The following is a 22,934-nucleotide window of genomic DNA, read 5'->3' on the forward strand; positions in this document are numbered from 1 at the left end:
GGAAGAGGAAATGAGGAGGAAGACCAAGCAAGGAACGAGGGCGTGAGATGTGCGAGTGGCGAAAAAGGGCCGCGGGACGGGTGCAGTCGTGGAGACAGAAACGAGACCGAGCGACGGTCCTAACCGTCCCAGGGATAGGCCCCGAGTTTGTCGGCAAAGTGCCGCGACTTCCGCTTCCTCGGAAGCTTCGACCGGAGGAGGCGGGACTTCCTCCGCCGCCTCTAAAAGCTTCCGGGGCGGTGGTTTGGCCGGCCAATCCGAAGTTGCTTCCCGTAGTTCTGATTTCCCGCTGCCCCGTGCTTCTCCCCTCCCCCAAAACCCCCCCAACGTCGAGTTTTAGGGCGGTGTTAGAGGAAAGACGACTCGGAAGCGACTCTCGCGTTTTATGGGCCTCCACGGCCGCCGTTCTGTGCGAATCTGAGCAAGGCGGGGCAGCAGGGTACGGGGCACCTGGAGTCAGGTTAGAGCCCCGTCTGGCCTACGTAGTAGCCGCGTGTCCCTGGCAGGCCACTTAACCTTTCTGAGCCGCTGCCCCAGCTTCCTCACGTATAAATCAAACCTAATGAGATCAAGTACTTGCTTCACCAACTGCCCCCAGGACATTTCGACTTCGATGTTGTCCTGCGAGCATCTCAGCTCATGCATCTAAAATAAAACCCCTATTTTCCACCAAACCCACTCCCCTTCCGGACTTCAAGCATATTAAACGGTTATCATGTGTCAGGCGTTGTGATAAGTGATGGAGATACAAAGAAAAGCAAAAACAGCCTGACCTCAAGGAGCTTACATTCTAACGGGGGAAGCCATATATAAATAAAATAGGTATATATACAAGTATATTTACAAAGCCGCTGGAAAGTAGCCTTAGAGGGGAAGTCCCTAGAAGCTGATGGGATAAATGAATGAAAAACATTTAAAAGGTGCTTACTGTGTACAAATCACTGTGATTTGGGAGATACAAATAGAAAAGGAAGACAGCCCTTGCTGTCAAGTAGCTTAAATTCAGCTTCGGGTCTTGAATGGGATGGGGAAAAGCTTCCTGAAGAAGGCAGCATTTCGAGTCTTTAAGGCAGCCAGGGACATCCCTATTAATCTTTATGATTATAGTTAATAGGAAGCCACTGGAGTTTATTGAATAGGAGAGTTATCGTGGTTTATGATTAAGGAAAATGATCACTTTGGAAGCTGTGTGAAGGATAGACTGGAGTGGGGGTGGTGGGAGGCAGAGGCAGTGAGGCCAGTTAGGATCAATAGTTCAGGGAATCTGTGATACAGGCCTGAACAAGAATGATGTTTATATGTTGAGGAAAAGGGTTCTGACAGAAGAGATGTTATGAAAGTGCCAATGACAACATTTAGCAACAAAGTAGATATGTGAGGTGACTAAAGTTAAGAATGACCCCAAGCTTATAAACTTGGGTAATTGGAAAGATCATTATGTCTGACATAAATAAGGAAGGTTAAAAAGGGATAGGTTTGGACAACTAGGTGGCACAGTGGATAAAGTTCTGGCCTTGGGGTCAGGAGGACCTGAGTTCAAATCCAGCCTCTGATACTTGATACTTACTAGCTGTGTGGCCTTTGACAAGTCACTTAACCCAGACTGCCTCACCAAAAAAAAAGGGGGAGGGAATAGGTTTGAGTGGAACAATAATGACCTCTAATATGAACAAATTGAGTTCAAGATATTTAAGATGGGAGCATCCAATTGGAAATGTACAGTAAGCAGCTAGTGACCTAAGTACTGGTCTGAAAGGTCACTCAAGTAGCCCCTTTTTACTTCTAGAATCAAACCTAAACTCCTCTGTTGGCATTTAAAGCTCTTCACAACCTGGTTCCAGCTTACCTCTCTAACCTTACTACTCTCTAACCTTCACACACTTTTTGATACAACCAAAATGGTGGCTTTCTTGACGTTCCTCACACAACTTTCCACACACCCCTTTGCCTTTGCCTAGGTTCTTCATGCCTGGAATACACTCCCTTCTCACCACAATACCCAGTTCAAATGCCACCTTTTGGTTGAGATCCTTGCTGATTTTCCCCACCCCTTAACATCTCTCCCCATTACCTTGTATTTATTTTATATATACTTATTTTCCATAAACTTATATTGTACTTATTTCCTCTCTTAGAAGAGAGGGCAAGCACTGTCCAATTTTTGCCTCTGTACCTCCAGAATCTAGCATGGTTGCCCGGCACATATGGTAGGTGCTCAATACATTCTTGTGGGATAATTGAAGTGCTTTGCAAACCTTAAAATGTTCTTTTCATTTCAGCTATTATTACTTACAGATCTGCCTTTAAAAAAATGTCAGTTTCAAATACCAAACCACTTGTGTGATCCTAGATCTGTTCTCCTGACTCCAGAAAAACCTTCTGTGGCTCCTTACTGCAAGCTGAATTGTTTTAATTCCTGACCCCAGGCAAGTCATTTCATTTCTCTACTCCTCAGTTTCCTCATCTTAAAAAAAAAAAAAAAAATAGAGGGGCCGGATTAGATGCCCTTGAGGTCCCTCCCATCTCTAAATCCTAGGTCTTTGTAGGCACCAGCTCCTCTTCACCCTCCCCCGCGTTCTACCGCAGACTCGGGCAAAGGCCGGCATAGAGAGGGGTCCAGAGGGCGCGAGAGCAGGCGGAAAAGGCGGAGCGGAGCCCGGGCGAGCACGAACCTTGGCTGGGGGCTGCGGGACCCAGCTACAGCCATGGCTCCTCTGCGCTTCGCAGCCAACCTGTCGTGGCTGTTCTCGGAGCAGGGCCCGGCACTGAGCGCTCGCCTCGAGGCCGCAGCCCGGGCTGGTTTCAAGGTGGCCGAGGTGGCCTGGCCGTACGCGGAGCCCGCGGCGCAGCTGGCGGCAGCGGCAAGGGCAGCCGGGCTACGGCTGGTGTTGCTTAACACGCCGCCGGGGGCCACGGACCTCGGCGAGCTGGGGCTGGGCGCCGTACCTGGGAGCCAGGACGCCTTCCGCGAGGGGCTGGAGCTGGCGGTCGCGTACGCGCGGGAGCTCGGCTGCCCCCAGGTGCACCTGATGGCCGGCCGCGTCCCGCAGGGCGCTGAGCGCGCCGCAGTGGCCCGGGACATGGAGGCCGTGTTCGTGGAGAACCTGCGGCACGCCGCCGACCTGCTGGCCCGCGAGAACCTCGTGGGGCTTGTGGAGCCCATCAACAGCCGGCTTACGGACCCGCGCTACTTCCTGGACACGCCGGAACAGGCAGCGGCCATCCTGCGCCGGGTGGACCGGCCCAACCTGCGGCTGCAGCTGGACATGTTCCACTGGCAGATCATGGGTGGGAACCTGACTGCCAACATCCGTGCCTTCCTGCCCCTGATCGGGCACGTGCAGGTGGCCCAAGTGCCTGACCGCGGCGAGCCCGACAGCCCCGGAGAGCTCAATTTCCCCTACTTGTTCCAGCTGTTGGAGGAGCTGGGCTACACAGGCTACGTGGGCTGCGAGTACCGGCCCCGCGGGGACACCACAGAAGGTCTCGGCTGGTTGCGGGCCTACTGGGAGAGCCGGGGCGGGCAATGCTGAGAGCCTTGCAGATGACCCAGCTTATCAAATGACCCTTCCATCCCCTACCACCCTACCCCTAAGAAAGACACCACCCCACAAAACACATGTATGTGTTATCTCTTCTGATAGAATGTAAACTCCTCGAGGACTGTTAATCCCCACTGTCCAGCACTCGTGTGGCTTAATAAATGCTTACTGTTTGACTGGTTTGAAGAGCTATTATAAAGCTTCTTAGCCTTAGAATGTACCTTAGAATTTTAGGGCTGGAGGGATCATAGAAAGGCCAGCCCGCTAACAGGCCCAGAATCAGAAATCATCTAATCCACTCCTTCAGTGAGTGTGGCAGGACTGGAATAGAATTCAGGGCTCCTAGGCCCAGGGGCGGTGATTTACAAGTGCAAGGGTACTATAATGATTTACAAAACTTCGTGGGAAGGAGAGTGCTTTTTGTCCTAACTGCTCATAGAGGATAAGCAGGAGCGGCTCTTTAGGAGCTTGGAGGAGGCTAACTGAATTCCTTGTGGGTGTCGGCAATCTATGAGCTTGACTGGATTTGTCCTCTTTCCCACACAGATTCAGGCTCTCTTATGTCCTGTGAACTGAATACTGCTTTCTACATTCCTTGGACTTCCTACTTACTCCATTGCTATTCAATCCCTACATTTTCAGCCATGTTCACAGATTGCTGATCCTGTCCTGGGGTTGGGAAGCATTGACTGCCACATCGAGGTCCAATTCTGGTTTTTGTATTTGGAATTCTATTTCCAATGATTGAGGAATCTCCACCTATCTAATTTTGGATTATGTCTAGAGCTGTCCTAAAGAGGGAAGGATAAAAGGACAATGATGTATTGCTCCAATTCAGAGTCCTCTATGTAAGGAGCCTAGAACACCTACAAGCTAACTAGTTTTCTAAAGACTCTTTTCTCCTTTATCAGCTTTGCTATCTAAGCCTTTTCAAGGAAGAGGAGCCTAAAACTCCAGAATATGATGGATACTCCTTGCATGACTGAGACTTGGGTACATTTCAGTTTAATTTTCTGATTCCTGAGTCATCATCCCTGAAGTACTTTCTGTATTTTCCCTTTGCTCTACTACCAGAACCTCTTCTTCCTACAATCCCGATCCAGTTACATTCCTTATAAAGTCTGGCCTGCCTGGTTGCTGTTGACCTTTATATCCCATGTGTATAAAAAAGTTAATTTTGGGGGCAGCTAGGTGGTGCAGTGGATAGAGCATTGGCCCTGAAGTCAAGAGGACCTGAGTTCAAATCCTGCCTCAGACCAAACACTTGACACTTACTGTGTGACCCTGGGCAAGTCACTTAACCCCAAATGCCTAAAAATTTTAAAAAAAAGTTAATTTTGAGTAAATTGGAGCACTTGCCATGACCTCGCGGCAGTCCTTCACATGGCCTCCCAGTAACCCTAGGGCCATTTATAATATGGGCATATTTAGTACTAGGTGATCTTTACAACACTTTGCAGCTCTCTTCCACACCTTAGAGCTCTTTGACTGGTGAGGAACAAAGAGCAGCACAGCACAGGGAAGGCAGCACTTGCCTTGATGTCAGAAGAACTAAGCTCAAGATCTATTTCTGTAATATACTAGCTCTGTAACTTGGAAAAAAAATCACCACTTCTCATCAGAAAACCAGGATATTTGTCCTTCCTTCTTCGTGGGTATTGTCAGGATCCAATCAAATGAATGTGAGGGTGTTTTTTGCCAACAGTACATGCCATTAGAAATGAAACAGCTCATATGCTTCTCACAGCTATGAATCTGGGATGGATTCCCAACCAAAAAAGGGGTGTGTCAATTACAAAAGACAAAAGAGATAATTCTGATTTTATAAAATTGAAAAGCTTCTTGCACACCACCACATAGGATAAGAAAAGAAGGGAGGGGTCTATTTCAAATATCTCCAATAAGATTTTGGTGAACAAAATATACACAAACAACTAAGAAATATATGACCAAAAGATATTCCCAATAGATCACCGGTAAAAAAAAATTTTTTTTTTCAAAAACAGTTCCCAAAAGAAGAATTGCAAACTATGAACAAGCACATGAAAGGCTGCTCCAAATCACTCATGTTAAGAGAAGTCTGACCTTGACTTCATGCCCAGCAAATTGGCAAAGATAACATTAAAAGAAGAGAATGGTCAAAGTTGGAGGGATTGTGGAAAGAAAAGCACGCTAAGGCATTCATTGCTGGCAAAACTGTGAAGTCATGAACTAGAACAATTATTCTGGGAAGCAATTTGGAATTATGCAAATAAAGTGGTTAATATGTCCAAACCATTGAACCCAGAGTTTCCACTGCTGGCAATATAAGCCAATAAAGTCACTGACAAAAAAAAAAAAAAAGGCTCCATATACACCCAAATATTTTTAGCAACATTTTTTCTGTAGCAACAACTTGGAAACAAAGGTGTCCACTCACTAGGGATTTTGGCTGGCCAAACTATGGTACATGAATGTAATAGAGTATTATTGTGCTGAAAATTACAATTAGCATGTAGAATACAGAAAAGCATGGAAAGACTTATAAAAACTGATACAAAGTGAAGTAAGCAGAGCCAGGAATACAATATTGCAATGACTGCAAAAATGTAAATGGAAACAGCAGCTACAAAACAATCGAAACTAAATGTTGCAGAATTATAAACAACAAGCTTGGCCCCAAAGAGATCTAAGACTTTCCCCTACTCTTTTCCAGAAGCCAGGGTCCACAGTTATGGAATATTACATTGTGATGATTAAAAAGGTTTGAGGACATAGTTTCTGGGTAATTTAATCATTTTATTGATAAGGCCAGCAGGTTAATAATAAAGACAATCATGGTGGCAGGCTAAGTTTATATATCTTTTGAAGAGTAGGTGCTAAATAGGGGGCTGAGAGTGACATCATGACATCCCTAGACAGAGAAACTATATACTCAGACCACCCCCAGCCTTGGACTATCCAGACAAAAGGATCCAAGCTTGATTGGAACACAATGGGTTTCCTCAACTTAGATTAAAGTCCTTGTAAGGTTGGGGGGGGGGAGGTCTAACCAAAATTGAGGAGAGTTAATTCAGTTTCATTATCAGTAATGTCTTTCAAGAGACTGAACTTAAAATCAGGACTTTGGAAGAGCACTGAATCTCCCCAAGACATTAGTTATTAATAATCATTTTTCTCAACATATAACAAATTTTTTTCAATGTGTTAATCAGACTTTCTTAATTTTTTCTCTTCCTTTTTTTGGGGGGGGTGGGGCAATTGGGGTTAAGTAATTTGCCAGTCACACAGCTAGTATCACGTATCTGAGGTCAGATTTAAACTCAGGTCCTTCTAAGTCCAAGGCTGGTTCTCTATTCACTGTGCCACCTCCCTGCTCCCTCTTTTTCTTTAAAAAAAAAAAATCATCTATTGGGGCAGCTATATGGCGCAGTGGATAGAGTGCTGGCCCTGAAGTCAGGAGGAAATGAGTTCAAATTTGGCCTCAGACACATAACACTCACTAAGTGTGTGACTCTGGGCAAGTCACTTAACCCCAACTGCCTCATATTAAAAAAAAAATCATGTTACAAGGAATGGCTCTCTAGAATTGGGGAGATAAAAAACCTAGGTAATATAAAAACAGTATTGATAAAAATCTATTTTTTTAACATTGCAAATGCTATTAAATGGAAGTACTATGATTGTTACTAGACATGCTTCATTTCACAGATGAGGAAACAAAAGTTCAAGACCATAGAGCAAGTAGTAGAGTTAGGCCTTGAATCCAAGTCCTCTGATTTCAAGGTCCTGATTATCCCATCACACCATAATGCTTCTCTTTTATCTTTGGGTAGCAGGAATGAGATGATTCCAGTGAGATGGCAGAATAAGTGGTGTTAACTATGCCCAGCTCTCCTTCATCACCTCAAGACAACAATGAATGTGCCAATTAAGGTCAAACAACACATGGAAAAAAGAAGGGAACAAAGGATAAGAGATTTAGAATTGGAAAGGTCCTTAAAGTCCATTTAGTCCAACCATTTTATTTTAGAAATAAGCTAACTTAAGTTCAAAGAGGTATTTTGCTTAGGATCACACAGCTAGTAAGTATCTGAGGCAGAACACTTACATCCAGTGCTCTATCCAGTGCATGGATAAAACTATGTCACCTAATGGCTGGAAAGGAAATTAAATCACACTGCCTAAACATAACTGAAGAAATGAGGAGGCATGTCCAAAAACCCAGAGGAAAAAAGTAATCTAGCAAACCCTTGAAGTATCTTTCCACATCAGGATGAGCAGAAACAAGCACAAGAAGGAAAGCTTCTAAAGAGAGTAATTGCCTTCTATCCAATGCAAGGCGGCCAGTATTTCTTTTTTATTATTATTATTTTTTCCCAATTACAAGTAAAGACAATTTTAATATTCATTTTTTAAAATTCTGAGTTTCAAATTCTCTCCCTCCCTCACCCCCCTCCAACATGGTAAGCAGTTTGATGTAGGTTATACACGTGCAGTCATACAAAACATACTTCCATATCATTCGTGTTTTGAAAGAAGATATAGATTCCAAAAAAAAAAAACAAAAACAAAAACCGCACACAAAAAATAACAAGGGGGCCAGTATTTCCCAGAGAGGTTAGAATCCTGGAGGTACCTTCACCATTCACATTGCCGGGTACAGGCAAAAAGGAGGACACCCCATCAAAAAGTATTTGCGTATCTAGCAACATAGTAACTTTAGTTGTAACCTATAAGGAATGAACAATCAAACAGCAACTTCTGCAGAGAAAGTAACAAGAACTTGAGATAAAAGGAATTGCCAAAATGAAGAGGAAAATCCACAGATATTTTCCTCTGGCAAACAATTATGTATATCACATTCACACTGAACTGTAAGAGGTTTGAGACTAGTTAGAACTGTGACCAGTATGTCATTATTTCCCTGAAAGTTTTTTCCTTGGGTTTTTTTAGGGGTTGGTTCTCTTTATAGATTATTCCCATTAGAAGTCATCTGGATCAAAAAACAAGATAAAGGGAAGCTTAGAAGAATGAAATAAATGCAGATTCCCAAGTTTAACCTTAAAGGTTGAAGAATTAAGCAATTTGAATTGCTCAAAAAACAAAAATCTTTCAGGACTACTTGCAAATTCATGAACACATTAAGAATTTGAAAATGGGGGCAGCTAGGTAGTGTACTGGATAGAGCATCAGCCCTGGGTCAGGAAGATCTGAGTGCAAATCTAGCCTCAGACACTTGACACTTACTAGCTATGTGACCCAGGGCAAGTCACTTAACACCAATTGTCTCAAAAAAAAAACAAAAACAAAAAAATTCAAAAATGAAATTTCTTTCACAAAGAAAAATTTCTCAAGTCCATGGGGACAGAAACTTTGCAGACTGAAAAAAAAAAGAATCTGAGAATAGCTACAATTAGGAAAACAAAGACACATTGTAGGCATGAGTTTCAGTTACTAACAATAATTTGTACACAAAAAATGGCAGGCAAGATATTATCAAGAGCTGGTATAAATGGAGGTGGGCTGGTCACACAGGGAAAATAAGAAAGGATTGAACAGTGCCAAATGGCATATTGGTAATCCCTGAAATATAAAAGGAAGGCCTCCAACATGTTAGATCCTCTGTGGGACATACTAGGGAGAATATGGTCAAGAATTACAAAGAATAAAAGGCCAAGGGTACCCACACCAATGACATCACAGGGCCTTCAAAGTAACAAAAGTAATGTGACAAGAGCAGCTTATTACATACAGACAGCACCATCCAAGCAAATAATAGAGGAATAAAATGATAAGTACCTGACCTAGGCAGGGGAGTCCTGGCAAGCCATAGGAGGGGCATATGGTGAAGATAGGGTATTGTAGGATGGTACCTACCGGAGACTTGGGGGGAGGAGAAAGAAATAGTGGCAACTGACAGCTGGATGAGATCACTACTTTTTCAGATCCACTAACACATAATACTCCTGCTACAGACCCTTGACATACAAGGATTTACATTCAATTACTGTATACTTCCCATGGCATGCTACTGGTATTGCTTAGGCCAAAGGACAGGGATGGATAGATGGGTTTTGAGCCTCTAGCTTCCTAGTGGTGCCATGTAAACCACTATCATTTGTCTTAATCTCAAGAAAAATAAACCAGTTCCCTCATAGCTGCCAAACAGGATCTTAGAATCTTGCCCCTTACATGCAGAGATGAGGCTTACAGGTCCTCCATTTCAATCTCTACAACACAGGAAGTGAGCTCACACCAATAACATGGGAATGTGTGAAGCCTGTTCCTTCCTTTGACTGGAATCAACAGGAGCTGCAAGGATCCATCCAATCCCACACATGCAAAGATGCATCAGCTGCTGCAGATAACAATGTCCTTGGTTTGCTGGGGTGCCAGGCATGTGTGGTGATCAGTGAAAGCAAGTCATTCTCAGTCCCATCCATGAAAAGATGTCCTTTATGGATAAAGAGTGGTTCTACATGGCTCCCATTTCTCTCCCAAGACGTGCTATCATAGATCTGGACAGTCCCACCAAAACCTAATGAACGCAGAAAAAATTTGATAAACAAGCCAGGTAAAACAATATTAGGCTTTCCTCAAAATTTTCCATGACATAAAGCTGGCCACAAGATGCTGAATTTAAAAATTGAAGATTTCCTAAAGGGTATGTTAACATCTTCCCTAAATCAAGGTAGTCAGTAACCTCACCAAGTACATCAAAGCTGTCTAAAAACTCTCTATCCCAAGCAAAACTATCCCAACAAAAGGCCAGGGCTGCATAGGATATCTAATGCAACCTCCTCCTCTCACACAGGAGAAGCCTAAGGCCCAAATGTTCACTGACTTGCCTGATGTTATCCAGTAAGATGGCAGCAGGACCAGGACTAAAATCAGGTCTCAACTCCTTATCCCTGTTCCTTCCACTACCATCAAGCTGCCTCTCATGACTAAAACATGGATCACAAGAAAGCAGCAAGTGAAAAACTACAATCATGGCCCAACAAATACTCGGGTAACATCTTCAGGGCATCTATGCTTTTAAAACTGAAAAAGCTGCTGACCACATCCATGACTCAGAACATTAAGTACAGTGGAGAATATACTGAACTGGGAGTGAAGATATCTGTTAGTGTCTAACTCTTCTCTAGCAGTTAAGAAAAATAAAGACTCTTATGGAAAAAACAAAACCAAACACAAACTCTGGAGTGTAAAGAGAAAAGACATGAACCCACCTCCCACAGATTATAATAATCCTCATAACCCAGTTATATGCATACATATACAGGGTGTTCTAAAAGTCTTAGTGCAACTGGAAGCTATTAAATAAAAGTTATAGTAGCTTAAGATCACAACAAGGCTTCTGGAGCAGACCTCTACCTACACACACACACACACACACACACACACACACACACAGTCATGTCCAGTGCCTAGCAGACCTAGGACCCCAGAGATCACAAAACTGAGGCCCATCCTTCTGCCATTTCCACATTCCCTAGTTTCTTTGTAGGCTGTTTATTATTATTTTTTTTTTAGTGGTTGGTTGGTGGGTCAATTGGAGGGTTCTTGGTAGGTACATTTTAACTCTCAGGGGTAAATTGGGCATGAAACCTGAAGCTTAAGGAATCACCTAGAAAATAAAAATAAGACAGATATGCCGCCTCAGACGTACCTGAAATGGCTAAGTAGCCATCTAGAGTAGGAGCCCAGGTTACCCTCAGTAACTCCCAGTCTGGGCTGGGCATAGAAACTGAGCACTGCACTGTTGTCACTGGATGGTCAAGGTCCCTTAAGTCTATGAGCTGAAGCTGTCCACTTGTGGACAGACTGGCAATAGTGGGGCCTGGCCCCTGCCCACTGGTTCGAACTGCAGCACACCACTGCTCCCCACCAGGTCCAGGGTTTGAGGCAGTCCTTTTTGAGTCACCCAGCTTCTGCCGGATGTCCACAAGCCCCAGTCGTCCCGAAGCACAGCAGAAGACAAACGTATCTGCATCCAATACTTGCAGACTACTTATCTCTTCTTCACTGTCACTCCCACCTGGAAAGCCAAAATGAGAAAGATTTCGTTATCAAGCAAATGAGAAAGGAAACTCAGTGGATATGAATGGCAGCAAGTCATATGCCTATCTCAATTCTGACACCCAAGAGCTGAGGGTTTGGTAAAAACAGATTCTCTTGTCTAGTGCCTGATAAAACATGGACCTGATGTCTAGGATAAGAAGGGGCCTCAGGACTAGCCTCTCATAAAAAGGACACCAGGCAGTGGGCACACTTTCTCCAGCAAGGATGGATCAAAAAGTCTTTTGGGGTCAAAGTGGAAGGAAAGTAGCAGGGATCATACATTTAGAACTGGAAGGGACTTTGGAAGTCAATTCATCCAACTAGTTAATTTTACAGATTAAGAAAGAGAGGCCCAGGGAGTTTAAATGACTTGCCCAAAGTAGGGAATAAGAAGCAGAGCCCTAGGATTTGAATCCAGGTTCTCTGACTCCAAATCCAGAATTGTTTCCTCTGTACTACATTGTATTTCACTCTATAATTGGACAAGCATAAATGACATCAGTTTCATGAAGCGTTTTGAACACTATAAAGGAGAGATCCCATAGAAAGACAGGATTAATAAATTAAATACGGGAGTGGTAGCTCCATCCGGGAACCAGATGCAGGATAAGAGTATCATTTCAATACCTGACATGTAGAGAGTCTTCTGGGACTCCAGTTCAGTAATGTGCAGATCACTGACCCTGGCCCCATGGAGGACTCTGGGGACCTCAGAAGTGAGGACTGCAATCTTGGGCCAGAGACTACTTTCTGCCCCATGGACAGCAATGGTACTTACGACTTTAATCACGTCTGGAGGAAGAAAAACAAAATATCAGCAAAGATTACTATACTGGAGCACTTCCACATTTAACATGCTAAAGGAAAAGTGGGATGAATTTATGGTTTAGATAAAAATAAAATGTAAGGAAGGTCTTGACAGTGAAGATAAACAATGGAATAGATTGCAAAGAAAGAGTATACTGGCTTTCTCCTTCTCTGGATATATATACATGTTCAAGGAACCCTCATACATCTGAGCTGGATTAGGTAGCTATCTTTCTGGAGGCAGCACAATCTTCACTTTCACTGTGACTGTGGCTGGGCAAAGACTAATAGCTTCAGAAAGCATGCTAACAACAGGGCATGTACACACCTACTTATTGACCTGAATTGAATCCCAGCAATAAAATTAGAAAAGGGGCTGAAATACAACAGCTAGAATGACAGGCACAGAAATTGATGGTAGCAAGGAAGACTGAACAGTATCCAAATCATTAATAAGAGAAATGCAAATTAAATCAACTCTAAAGCTTCACTTCACACCATCAAATTAGTAAAAATGAAAAATATGGAAATCATCCATGTTGGGACAGTATGGTGGTATAGTAAAAAGAACACTCGCCTCATAGGAAAAACAAAACAAACAAACAAACAGCAACAACAAAAACTTGGGTTCCAGTCCTGGCTCTACGGTTTCCTGTGTGACTGGGGCAAATCACTTACCACCTCTGAACCTCAGTTTCCTTATCTACTAAATGGAAATAATAATATTTGTACTATGTATTTCATAGGGATGTTATAACATTCTTCATAAAATCATAAAGTGTTATATTGATGTGAGGCCTTATTTTCCATTACCTTATTTGAAAAATCTCCTGAAATCACTTACCACTATCTTCTGCAACCTGCCACACCTGTAGAGAATTGCCAGGTGGGCCACTTGTCACCAGCAACCTATGGAGAGCAAGTGGAGATATTATGCCAGGCTCTACAGTCTGCCCCTTTCATCCTATTTGACTTTTCGACCCATATAATCCAGGCTTGCTCCTAATGCACTTCTTATAATCTCAAAATTTTAGACATTAGACAGTGTTGTTCAGTTGTTTCAGTCGTGTCTGACTCTTTTTGACACCATTTGGGGTTTTCTTAGATAGAGTAGAGATAGAGTAGAGTAGAGATACTGGAGTGGTTTGCCATTTCCTTCTCCAGCTCATTTTACAGATGAGAAAACTGAGACAAATATGACTTGCTCAGGGTCACACAGCTGGTAAGTGTATGAGGTCAGATTTGAACTCAGGAAGATGAGTCTTCCTGGCTTCAAGCCCAGCACTTGCTACCTAGTTGCCCCAAGACATTAGAGATCATTTAATCCAATTCTTTTTTGTACAGGTAAAGAAACTTTAGTACAGGGTTAAAGTGCCTAAGGTCCCACAGTCAATTAGGGACAGTGCTGGGCCTAGAGGCATAATCTCCAGTCCACTGCTCTTTCCATTACATTAACTTCTCCAAAAAAGTAAAAACTCATATGCACAACAAAACAACAGCAAAGTGGAATTTGAACATGACCAAGAAAACCTCTTAATCTACCAAATGAGCTAGTCAGATAAACCCTGCTAGAAATGTTTTCTCAATCTTCATCTCCAGTAGCTGACCACAGCTCTCTTATCTGCTCTTTAGGTACATCTTTGTAGCCTTTCATTCCTTCTGTCCTAAACTCAATCTCTACAAGGCTTCTTAAAACTTTTTCTATTCTCAACCCTTTCAGTACTTCTTAAACTGTGGGTTGCTACGTGTGTGTGTGTGTGTGTGTGTGTGTGTGTGTGTGTCTGTGTGAGGGAGGGAAACCTTTGTTGTAGTTTTGTTTTGACCAAGGCTCTAATTTTACCAATGATCCTACTTTTCTATTGTTTTTTATTCGGGGCTGGGGCATGGGGAAAGTATGCTGTCACCTCTATCCTTTCCCTTCTTCTGGTACAGTGGTACGGAATGCTGAGCGATGAATGTTACATATGTGCCATATGTTGCATATGCAAAGGTGCCAGCTGGTTTTGCTTAACTGTTTTTCTTTGTTTCAAAGATAGGGTCATATCTAAAAATGACTGATGTAAAAAATAAAATGCATCAATAAACCATTTTTAGAATTAAACTGTCTGAGGCACAGAGCTGATTTATACCTGGTGTCTGGCACATGCTTCAGGTTGTAGACAGGCTTGTCTGAAAATCCCCCATGTTTCATCCTGAAATCTCTTTCTGGGCATAAGCCCTAAAACACAAATAAAAAGTCAATTAACTATTCCCTGGTTTTTGGATGCTTCTTACAGATGAGTTTCATGACATCAATAAGCTCACACAAACAAGGAGAAAGATTACTGCTACTTTTACTACCTGCCTTTTTCCCAAGATGTCTTACCAGAGGTTTCTGCAGGTAGGTAGTGAAATGCTCAATCAAAGTTAGAAGTGGAGCACATTATGGCTACAAGGAGAAGGTCAGTATAACAGATAAATGCAGCTAGAGGAGATAAGGGTTGGGGAGCCCAGGAGCAAGGTCTGATTTTTGGCCTCCAAAAGGTTAGGAGAAACGTAACCCAGCTCAGGGTCTCAGAAGTCAAAGAGAACTAAGAGTGATAGTAATATATAGTGATATATATTGTGATAGTGATAGATAGTCCAGGTGATAGTAAATAGCTAATTAGTATGAAAACTTTCTCCAAGGTTTCAAGTATGCTGTAATTTGTACTGCTTGTCTCTCTTGTCCTCAAAAAAACACATCAAGGACGTTCTTTGTTTCACATCCAGTGAAATCATTTCCCCAGCCCTTTCTGCTATAGTATGAACCTTACATTCCAAATCCCTCTCTTGATAGCCATTAAGAACTAGTGAGCTACTTGCTGTCATCACATAAAAATGGTACATATAGGCAATCTTATATGACCAGCTCTACCTTATCCATATCAGTGTATAAGCTTACAGCCACACCTAGGCTGAAACATTTGGGGACAATCCATAATGCAATCTGTTACTTGGGAATCAATCAGTCAGAAATTGAAAAATACAGTCTCTGACCTCAAGGAACTCACATTCTAATGTGGGACCCAACATGAAAACAACTATGTATATTCAAGATCGATCTATCTACCTAGAAAGAGACAAGAGAGATGGGGGGAGAGAGATGTAATTTCAGAGGGAATACGCTAGCACTGTGTGTGTGAAGGGGAAAAGACAAAGGAGAGCAGGAAAGATCTCTTGAAAAAGATGGTGTTTGAGCTGCGTCCTGAAGGAAGCCAGAAGTTGGAAATAGGGAGAGCATTCCAGGCAAAGAGGAGAGGTAGTAAAAAGGCACAGAGCCAGGGGATAGAGAGTCACATAAAAGAAATTGCAATAAAGTTACTGTCATTGGATCACAGAACAAATGGAGGGGGGTAAAATGAAAGCTAATCATTTCAGGTTGTTGCTGCTGCCTGCACCAACTCTCTAGAATTAGAGTTGCCTTCACTATTACTGAAAAGACAAAAATATACACATATCAGTATTATCCTTGAGTCCCTAACTCTGGATTTCCCAAAGTTGGAGGAAAAGCAACTGGTTAAATGGATAAAAAAAGTTATACCCCATTCTCCCCATCCTTCCAAGATGGGAAGAGGAGATATGTGAGAATGCCATGAGGAAGAGAATCTGGGTCTGCAGACCCAGTTCAGAAGGATTTCATTATTTGGCCTAGCTTGGGATGATGAATGGATGAGGAAAGGACAGATGGAATTTGGGAACACATATCCCTTAGGACTTCTTATACACTTATATACTTAATGACCATCCCTGTTCACATCCATCTTCATTCCATGTCTCCTTGCTCTAGCTTTCACCCTGGAGCCTTTGGCTCTGAAGTAGAGAGAGTTCTTTATCTCTAGGCTGGACCCGACCCTGGCTCTCCAACACCCTCATGCTTTATGCTTTATACCTTCTTTCCCACCTTCTACTTCAAGCTCTTGTAAGGACTTTCAATTAATTACCCTATAGCTCCACTCATCATCCTTTCAATTTCCCAAACCAAAATCCCTCTCCCCTATATTATGTGTCTTCCTCTGTTAGAATATAAGCTACTTAAGGGCAGAGACTCATCTTGCTTTTTATATTTGTATTCCCAGCATTTAGAGGACTGCCCAGTACATAGTAAATTACTTAATAAAGGCTTTTTTTCATTCATTCGGGCCCTAAAGGCTGCCCTCTACTTCTACAATCATTTTGGAGATGAAGGAGCAATTCAACTTCCAATATACCTGGTTTTCAGCACAGAGTTTTGGGGGTAAAAGAAGATGCAGCACTTCATTTCTTTTCTGACTTTCACAGCCCGCAACAAAGACTCCTATAAGGTGAAGTAAAAAAAAAAAAAATAGTCAGCCAACAGATATCTTCGAGACCAAAGCCAAGTACAGAAATACCCTCCGAACCCTGAAAATTCTGAGTAGAGGCAGCCACTCCATCATAACATTACCCAGCAAGACACACAGTAACTAGGGATAGAAAACATCGGTATCATAAAAGCAGTGGCAAGAAACTGCTTCCAGGACACGGTCAGGAAACTGGGTCTCCAGAACTCTTTGTCCCCACTAACAAGCAGCACTTACCAATTCCTTTAAGAGGGTACCTAAGAAGGACTTATTCCCTTGGTGGGCAAAGGGGAGTAAGGTCACCTTGGTTATCAGTCCACTCCAGGACTCTGGTGGGACCTGGCAGCTCAAATGCATGGAGATCTCGGTACCTAAACGAAAACAAACAGCAGCATGATGTTGTGAAAAGCACACTGTGTGGAGTTAGAAGACCTGGGTTGGTTCAAGCATCAGGTCTGCCTTTTCTTAGCTCTGTGCCCAATAACAAGCCCCTTCAACTGCGTCTAGTTTCCTCCCAGGATTAGCCCGAGGGAAACACTTACAAACCTTATTATAAATAGGAACCACCGTGTTTCTGTGGTTATTACTAGCTTGATGCACTTTCATCACCATTAACCTCACGTCTACAAAACGCTTTTCTCCCATCAGGGTCCGGCAGGACTTTATTTTATGCCCATTGTACAGACGGGGAAGTTGAGGCTCGGGGGGTGCCTAGATGAGGAATAACTGACCCCCCCCTCCCCCGCCTCGGATAATGGACCCGAGGCCGGAGCTGTCTGGCCTCTCGGCCCAAGCGGAGGGAAGACAGCCAGAGTCCGCCCAGTCCCGCCCGGACAGCCCCTTGGGCCTCTAGGTTGGCCCCCGGCCGCCGCTATGCTACCCTCCCGCCCCGCTCCACCCGCTTCCCAGCCCGGTTTACAAGCGGAGAGAGTCCACAAGCCAATCTGCAGCCTCATCCATGCTCCTTGCAGCCTCCAGAAGCTTCCTGTCGGCCCACGCCAATGCGGATCCTGCAGACGGAGACGTAAGGGCGTGGGCGTGGCCCCGCCAGCTGATCGTAACCCCGCCTCCTCGTCCCCCGCCCCTGGCCCTGGGAGCGCGGTGAAAGGGAGCTGTGCCTACGTGGGAAGAGGAGGAGAGGCACGGGTTGCCAAGGGGTGTGGCCTCCACGTGGACCCTCCCCTGGAGAAGTCAGATGAGCTGGGGAAGGGGGCGGCCTGGACAGCGAAAGTCCTAGCATTTAGAACTGGAAGGGACATTAGAGGTTACCTAGTGGTCCAACCCCATCATATAAACTAAATCAACTGAGAATGTCACAGAATTATTAAGTTGGCAGAACCATGGGCACTCTTGATTCCACATTTAAGACTCATTGCCTCTATTCTAAGACTCACAAAATTTGGAATGTTAAAGGGACTTCAGAGATCATCTGGTCCAACCCTCTTATTCTGCAGATGGGGAAACTGAGGCTCAGGAAAGAGAAATATATATACACAGCCAGTGAGAGAAAATGACTTGCCCACCATTACACAATTTGGGGCAGAGGTAGGATGAAAACTCAGACCCACTGACTCCCATTGGGGCATCCTTTCTTTATTGTTCAGTCATTCATTTGTGTCCAACTCTTTATGACCCAGTGGAGCAACTGTATATAGGGTTTTCTTGGCAAAGATACTGGAGAGCTTTGCTGTTTCCTTCTCCAATTTCATGCTGGCAGTGGGTGCTGGGAGACTGGAGGGCCAGAACCCTTCCTCTCCTGCCCAAGGGGCATTCCTTCCACTATACCATAACCTTCACTTTTTTGAAGACCTGTCTGTCTATGCAGACTGAGCCAGACTGCTGAGGGGAGAGTGTACAGTCCACTAAGGTCCCACAAGTGTGGGATGGAGCATATAGGGGCTTAGCAAAGTGCCTGGTACATAATATAAATGCTTATTGACTGACTGACACCACCTTTCATCTCTCATCAGAAGGACCACTCTGGTTGCCATGGAGCCCATAGGGCTCCCCATAGGGAATAGGAGAACAGCATTCTTCTACAGGGAATGTCCTAGTCGGGCAGAGTCAGAGAGTCAAAGACAGAGTTTCCCAACAAGCCATAGTTGGGAGGGTGAAATAGTGGGAAGTGCAGGAGCCAGTTGTCTTTAAAAAGCCATGGCCTCATTTGGAGCCGACCTCTTCTTATCTCACACCCTCTCCCTCACCCCATTGGTGAGATTCCCACAGGAATGGCTAGAATGAGAGGCCCACACATTCTGTGCAAAGAATAAGGTTTTATTCACAACCTCAGCAAGGATGCAGAAAAAAAAATATACAGAAGATACATCATTTGTGTCTTGAAGAACAGCGTTAACAGTGAGTGATCTCAATCAAAGACTATAGAAATGATGTAGCAACAAGGGACTGAAATTACTCTTCATCAGACTGTGGCAGTAGCCCCTGATGACCATGCTCTGAACTCCAGACAGCTGCTTGGTCTGTGTAGTTTGAGCAGTAGCTGCCAGTGACCTGACTACTTCTCCAGCTGCTGAACCAGCATCCATAGGTCCTAGGAAGGGGAAAATGATATCAAGAATTGCCCTTTGGTGCACTCTACTAGTCCCACCTATCAGTTACCAGAAGGGGACAGGGATGCATAAATAGCTCTCTAGGGGAGAATTGTGTCCCTCAAATTAAAGAGGCTAGAGCCTTGGAAAGAGTCACAGGAAAGAGATGGGACCACTGTTGGGAACCTCCTTCTTGAAGCCTTCCTGAGTTTTACCCAGAATTCTTATTTCTACAGACCCAAGAGGAGTTGAGTGCTGTGTTTCTCTCTCTACTCTTGTCTGTGAAGTGAGCAAAGGAATAATTAAGAAGAATAGACAACTAATCTCTATTCAGTCTTCTATAGAGAGATGGACCTAGGCTGTAGATCATCCATGGATCATGGCATGCAGTATAGTAACATCACCCTGCATATCCAAACTAACCCAAGCCTCACTTCCCAACACTTCCTCCCATTAAAGACATTCTGGAGGGAGGGAGGGGGAGAGAGAGAGAGAGAGAGAGAGAGAGAGAGAGAGAGAGAGAGAGAGAGAGAGAGAGAGAAGCAGTTAAATGAGAGGCAATGTTGGCTGATGGAAAAAACAATGGATTCAAATGTTTCAACTGCCATGCACAGGGCAGGTAGGCCAGCTGAGCTGAAGCAGCAAGGCACTTTGAGGGCAAGAGAGGAGGCAGCATATGCCAGGCAAGTCAAATCACACCCCCCACACACCTCAACCACTATCTATCCCCCCTTAGACCCTGATGGAGACAATCCAGGACCCTGAACCCAAGAAGCTTGGGAACAGCATTGCCCCAAAAACCCAGCAGACCTGCTTCCAGCACAGTGCCCTCAGCCATCATATTGGCAAGCAACTGCTATGGAGATGCAGGGTGGTAACCACTCCTGCAGGTGCTACAGCCTCAGCTACTGAAGACCCAGAAAAAGGTTTTGCCACCAAACTCCTTGGTGCTTTCAAATAGTTCTACATCAGGAACCAATATGATTTTATCAGTGGAAGTGACATTAAGGAACCCCAAGAAACACTGGGTCTTTCCATCTGACTTGTAGTTGAAACCTTCCATGTGTGTTATCTGCCCTGTTAGAATGTGAGCTCCCTGAGAGCAGGGAATGTCTGGCTTTTCTGTTGTATCTCTGTCCTTTGGCATAGTGCTATGCACATAGTAAGTGCTTAACAAATCATTCATTTTAGACAGGTTTGGAACTCAACTCTGCCTCTTTACTGCCTATGTGACTTTTAGCAAGTTATACATAATCTCTCTGAGTCTCAGTTTCTTCATCAGTTTAAAAAAAAAAAAAGGAGGCTGGGCAGTGGATAGAACACTGGACTTGGAATCAGGAAGACCTAAGTTCAAATCCAACCTCAGATATTTAGTAGCTATGTGACCCCTAGGCAGGTCACTTAGTCTCTGTTTGCCTCAACTGTAAAATGGGAATGGCAGCTAGGTGACACAGTGGATAGAGCACCAGGCCTGGAATCAGGAAGACCTGTGTTCAAATCTGGCCTCAGACACTTACTAGCTGTGTGACATCGGGCAAGTCACTTTACCCTGTTTGCCTCAGTTTCCGCATCTGTAAAATGAGCTGGAGAAGGAAATGGCAAACCATTCCAATATCTTTGCCAAGAAAACCCGAAATGGGGTCATGAAGAGTAAGACATAACTGAAACAACTCAACAACAACAACAACAAAATAGGACTAATAATGAGTACCAACCTCCTAGCATTGTTGTGAGGATGGAATGAGATCATATATGTAAAGAGCTTAGCACAATGCCTGGGCCATAGCAGTCTCTCTCTTAATAAATGTTTCTTTCCTTTCTTCCTTCTGTAGGTGGTTCTCTTATCAAGCTGCTATGCATTTATGCCATGCATGGTCTGGGGTTATTCCACCATTCTACTATATGGCCACAAACATGGCTCTGGGCTAGATCCTGGGACCCTTTTGTATGACTACAAAAGGTAGAAAATTAACTTCCGATCTCCAACAGAATGTAAACTCCCTGAAGGCAGGAACTAGTCTTTGTATCTCCAGCATCCAATCGCAGTACCTTCGAAGTACCTTGTACTTAAAAGGTGCTTGGTAAATTATTACTGGATTGGATTGGGGAGAAACAACATAGCAGTTATCTGCTTGCCCAAAGGATGATGTTATTCTCCTCACTTAATATCCCAGGCACAAAATCTCAAGGAGCACAGAGCCAGTACAGACATTGCTGCTGTGATGGGGACATTGGACAGGCTCCAGGTGATAAAGACTGAGAAATTTATGTGCTATCAAAGGTTCTGATCTTGCCTCTGCCACTAATTTATTGTATGATCTTAAACAAGTCACCTAAACATCCTGAACCTCAGTTTCCTCATCTGCAAAATCTAGGGATTGGAATAGATGATCCCTATAGCCCTTTCTAGATATAGCAACCTATGATTTGATGATCTAGGGAAGGTGGAGGCTGTGTCTAATTCACCTTTATATTCCTCACAATGTCTAGCACAGTACCTTACACATAGTAGGTCCTCAATAGTTAATTATATATTTGAAAGGAAATTGAAATATGTTCCAAGGAACATAAGCTAAATAGCTTATAGGGGCTAAATAGAGGAAAGGCTGGTTAATTTTATCATTGTATCCCCAGCACCCAGCACCCAGCACCCAGTAAATATTTGATAAATGCTAGTTGAGTTGAATTTATAAATGATTTGTATTGACGAATGGAAAAATTGGAGTGAATACTTCAAAAAGTATTGATACTTGATTTTAGAATTGATGTGATTATTTTTGGTAGCAGAAGAAGACGCAAATGGAATCTTCCCAATTATACCTTATGTAGGCCAGTATTAAAATTGGCTACATATTACTGGCTTAAGTGGCATTAAATATTGCCTCTAGCTTCCATGGTAGATAGCAGGTTTTATAAAATGACAGATACAATTTTAGAAAGGCAAAATGATGTAATAGAAATATCACTGGATTTGCAATCAGAGGACCTAGGTCACCTCACTCAGCTTCAGTTTCCCCTTCTATAAAATGAGGATAACAATATTTGAACTACCTACCTCACAGAGTTGTCCTAAGACTCAAATGATAGCAGTTCATAGGTATATAGGGTGTCCTAAAAGTCTTAGTGCGGTTTCAAGTTTTTAAAGCTTAAAATTCCACTAAGCTATTAACTGCACTAAGACTTTTGGGACATCATGTATGCCATTTTAAGGTTCACATGGTGCTTTACATATATTACTTCTTTTGATTCTCATACCAACCCTCTTAGGTAGATGCTATTATCACCATTTTATCGATAAGAAAACAGAGGCTCAGAGAGATTAAGTGACTTTACCAGGGTCACACAGATAATAAGTATCTGAGTTAGGATTCAAACTTAGTTCATCCTGACTCCAAATCCAGGACTCTGCTAATGTTTGTAAAGTGCTCTGTAAATCACAAAATGTCATATAAACATGAGCTATTAATATTAATGGTAGACAGAGCATTGGGCAAAAAATCAGAATGCTGGGATTCAGGCTCTGACTCCATCACTTACTAACTCTTTCAAGCCATAGACTCCTCATCTGGAAAATGGGAATAAATAATACTTGTGCCACCTACTTCCCAGAATTGTTGAGATAGAGGAGTGGGAAAGGGAAACAATTGTTTATT

The 22,934-nt window shown here is 43.4% G+C and overlaps 3 protein-coding genes across 4 annotated transcripts in view; 1 reads left to right on the plus strand and 2 right to left on the minus strand.

Moving 5' to 3' along the window:
* Positions 1–334: 334 nt before the first annotated feature.
* HYI (hydroxypyruvate isomerase (putative)) lies at positions 335–3,728 on the plus strand. Of its 2 annotated transcripts, none has more exons than XM_027851694.1 (2): positions 335–460; positions 2,280–3,728. In XM_027851694.1, the coding sequence occupies exon 2, from the start codon at positions 2,706–2,708 to the stop codon at positions 3,531–3,533; it is 828 nt and encodes a 275-aa protein (XP_027707495.1). In that variant the 5' UTR covers positions 335–460; positions 2,280–2,705; the 3' UTR covers positions 3,534–3,728. The 2 variants fall into 2 exon arrangements, with proteins under 2 accessions (XP_027707495.1, XP_027707497.1); XM_027851696.1 differs by having other exon boundaries at positions 2,351–3,728.
* Positions 3,729–8,810: 5,082 nt separating this feature from the next.
* WDR73 (WD repeat domain 73) lies at positions 8,811–17,733 on the minus strand. The gene is made up of 8 exons (XM_027851408.1): positions 17,655–17,733; positions 17,039–17,106; positions 16,625–16,710; positions 14,525–14,613; positions 13,240–13,304; positions 12,216–12,380; positions 11,197–11,565; positions 8,811–10,062 (listed from the first exon to the last, which is right to left on the minus strand). Exons 1-8 carry the CDS (start codon positions 17,693–17,695, stop codon positions 9,827–9,829), a joined length of 1,119 nt encoding a protein of 372 aa, XP_027707209.1. The 5' UTR covers positions 17,696–17,733; the 3' UTR covers positions 8,811–9,826.
* Positions 17,734–19,247: 1,514 nt separating this feature from the next.
* Positions 19,248–22,934, minus strand: part of NMB (neuromedin B) — a 6,224-nt gene continuing 2,537 nt past the window's right edge. Inside the window, exon 3 of the mRNA XM_027851483.1 lies at positions 19,248–19,283. Within this exon, the coding sequence (XP_027707284.1) occupies positions 19,248–19,283 (36 nt within the window). The remainder of the gene's footprint in view (positions 19,284–22,934) is intronic.

This window comes from Vombatus ursinus, unplaced genomic scaffold, assembly GCF_900497805.2.
Source record: "Vombatus ursinus unplaced genomic scaffold, bare-nosed wombat genome assembly UNPS02009205.1, whole genome shotgun sequence".
NCBI lineage: Eukaryota > Metazoa > Chordata > Mammalia > Diprotodontia > Vombatidae > Vombatus > Vombatus ursinus.